This window comes from Montipora capricornis, chromosome 6 (assembly GCF_036669925.1).
Source record: "Montipora capricornis isolate CH-2021 chromosome 6, ASM3666992v2, whole genome shotgun sequence".
NCBI lineage: Eukaryota > Metazoa > Cnidaria > Anthozoa > Scleractinia > Acroporidae > Montipora > Montipora capricornis.
In genome coordinates this window covers 1075449-1077948 of record NC_090888.1, presented here as the reverse complement: position 1 = coordinate 1077948, position 2500 = coordinate 1075449, and the positions used below count along the sequence as shown (strand labels likewise).

At 41.1% G+C, this 2500-nt stretch overlaps 1 protein-coding gene across 2 annotated transcripts in view; it reads right to left on the bottom strand.

Annotated features, from left to right (window-relative positions):
* LOC138051147 (ubiquitin carboxyl-terminal hydrolase 5-like) overlaps nt 1-2500 on the bottom strand; it is a 31240-nt gene that overhangs the window by 8074 nt on the left and 20666 nt on the right. For both annotated transcript variants that reach the window (XM_068897303.1, XM_068897302.1), the window contains exons 19-22: nt 2409-2466; nt 1462-1584; nt 1008-1096; nt 253-360 (exon numbers count right to left, since the gene is read on the bottom strand). In XM_068897303.1, coding sequence (XP_068753404.1) covers nt 253-360; nt 1008-1096; nt 1462-1584; nt 2409-2466 — 378 coding nt within the window. The remainder of the gene's footprint in view (nt 1-252; nt 361-1007; nt 1097-1461; nt 1585-2408; nt 2467-2500) is intronic.

Genomic DNA, 2500 nt, shown 5'->3' with positions numbered 1-2500 from the left:
GTGGTGTTGGATAGCATTGAAATTCTGTCAAACATTTGTTGAAGAAATATTGGATCGTTTGGCCACCTTGTTTGTTTGGCACGGTCTGGTCTGTAAGGTTCCAATGTCGACGAACATTTGATAATCGCCGTTAGATACTCCTTTCAGTTGTCACTAGTACTCGTTTTTTACATTTGCGTAGATTTAGCTTGGCCGTTAAAGACAATGAACGTAGAATAACGGGAAACTAATGAAAAACTGATGAAAACTTACCTGCCACAGCAGCTTGTTCAGCTTCCGGTAATTGCTCTTCATTTGACTGCAGACCAGTGGCTCTTAAATGAGTCAGGTCAATTTCCTCTAAAATATCGATTGAAACGTCTAAAACCAATTAAAGCGGAGGTCAGCATTTAGAGCCAATAAGAGCTCGAAGCAAATGCAACTCGTAATCGCAGGGAATGATGTTTCCTGACGATCGGTAGAGTGCAAAAAATAGCGCGAGGTTTTTTTGCCAATTTACTTGACCTCAGTACTGTACCATTTTCATCACCAGAGCTTCAGATCGACCCAAGGCTCTGGGAAACTCTCTGTAGGAGAACATGCGCCGTGGGGTTCTTATAGCCAAAAAATTGGCTATTTGAACCTTACGGCGCCTGCTCACTCCTCGTGCTAACATGAATGCACCAATTAGAGACGCTTTTGATTGTTCTTCAAGAAAACCAATGAGAAAACACTTCGTTTCAGGGTTCCCCAGAGCTCTTCTCTCCCTCAGTCAAGAGAAGAGTTCTGGGGTCGAGATTGAGTACTGTACCAATTGCCCTTAGGCCACCGCTTGCTCAAGTAAAAACAAGAACCTACAGAAAGAAGCAGAAGCGTTGCCGGCGCACCTTTCTCGCACGGCACTCAAAATATTGGCACCGTTCCACGACTTTGGAGTGACGTGCTACTATTTGTGCGTATATGAAAAAGTTTTTAGACATCTCTCTATTCAAGATTCGAGTTTGGAAGGCGGTGGGAAAGTCAATTACCAAGCTTCTTTGGGACCCAGTCATCACCGAGAGTAAACTTTTTCATCTGAACCATCAAATAGTCGGGAAATGTTGCAAATCTTGTTGATCTGTAACAAAAACAAAACAAAACAAAAAAAAAAAAAACATGTCTGAGATAACAAGAATACCACAGTTATTAATTAAAACGAACCTGAAAGCTTTGTGCAGACAATGACGTGAAAAAAAACAGTCTTGTCGACGATCTCAGCACTTGACAATGAAGTTCTGCGCTCGTCATCCGTCTGAGATGAACTTGGTTAGACATTTTAAGTTCAGCCGTTTTAGCAAACTAAGCTCATCAGTGCGCCGTGGACGACGCACTTTCTAAGATAATTTATAGAGACATGAAAAGCACTTTGGTTTTCTTTTTCTTTTTTTCGTTAGATACCCTTCATACACTTAGTATCAATCCAAACTATTGTGTTTAACTAACGTCTGTGCTACGCTTTTGGTTTGTAAAGCAGTGCTGTAAAAATCATCGACCACTTCCGGAGCACCAAACGCCTCAAGACAAGCTGCCATAGCCACTCTGGGTCGTACAACTTCACTAGGATCTCTGAAAACAACAAAACATGAACATTCACTTAGTGATCTCCAAAACTTTTAAATGTCAGCAAACGAGCTCCCTTTATATTCGGTAAATATTCGGTAAGGCCCTGGCTTAACACTTCAAACCTTTACATCTTTAACTGATGACATCTTTGGAAGATATTATATGGTCCTCCAGTCGGGGCTTACAGTGCAACGCGCCTTACCGTGGCCACCTAACAAACTTTCACATTGATAACTACGTGTAAATACGTGAACTCAACAACCCATAGTCAACTTACAACCGTGCGAACTTTGCAAGGAGGCGTGACTGTGACAATCAAATTCACACACCCTGATTGGCGCACACTTTGTAAAAAACTTTGTTAGGTGGCCAGGCTAAGGCGCGTCACACTGTAAAAGTTCTCATCAAAAAGCTGAATTGCATCGTGAGTTAATAAAATTCGATTATAAGACTTTTTTTATTATTGTTTTCCACTAATAGGAAGAGAATTAATTAAGTGCATTGATAAGACTTAACAATTTACTACGTGACAAAATAGCATGGCCCTTCAATCATCTGCATGGGAACAAAACTGCTGCAATTGGCGCATTAAATCGCCAAATGTGCACGGAAATTCCCTGGCGATCAAAATCGTCGCTATCGACAAAAAAGACACGTCTCCAGTCCTAACCTCTATTCTCGAGCACGAAGCGTTTGTCAGTTTTTGTTTCACGAGCACGCCTGCATGAAACTGTTTGACACAACTGCCCAGAAGCAAGACATTCATGAATGCGTAGACACTCATAGCTTCCTCCGTTGATTACCGAATATTTTAGCTATTGACTTACAATTTTTCTTTTTTGGCTTCTGCTTCTTTCTGCTTCTGTTCATATACTGCCACTTCGTCTGCAGACAAAAAGTAAAAGAAAAAACAGGTAAA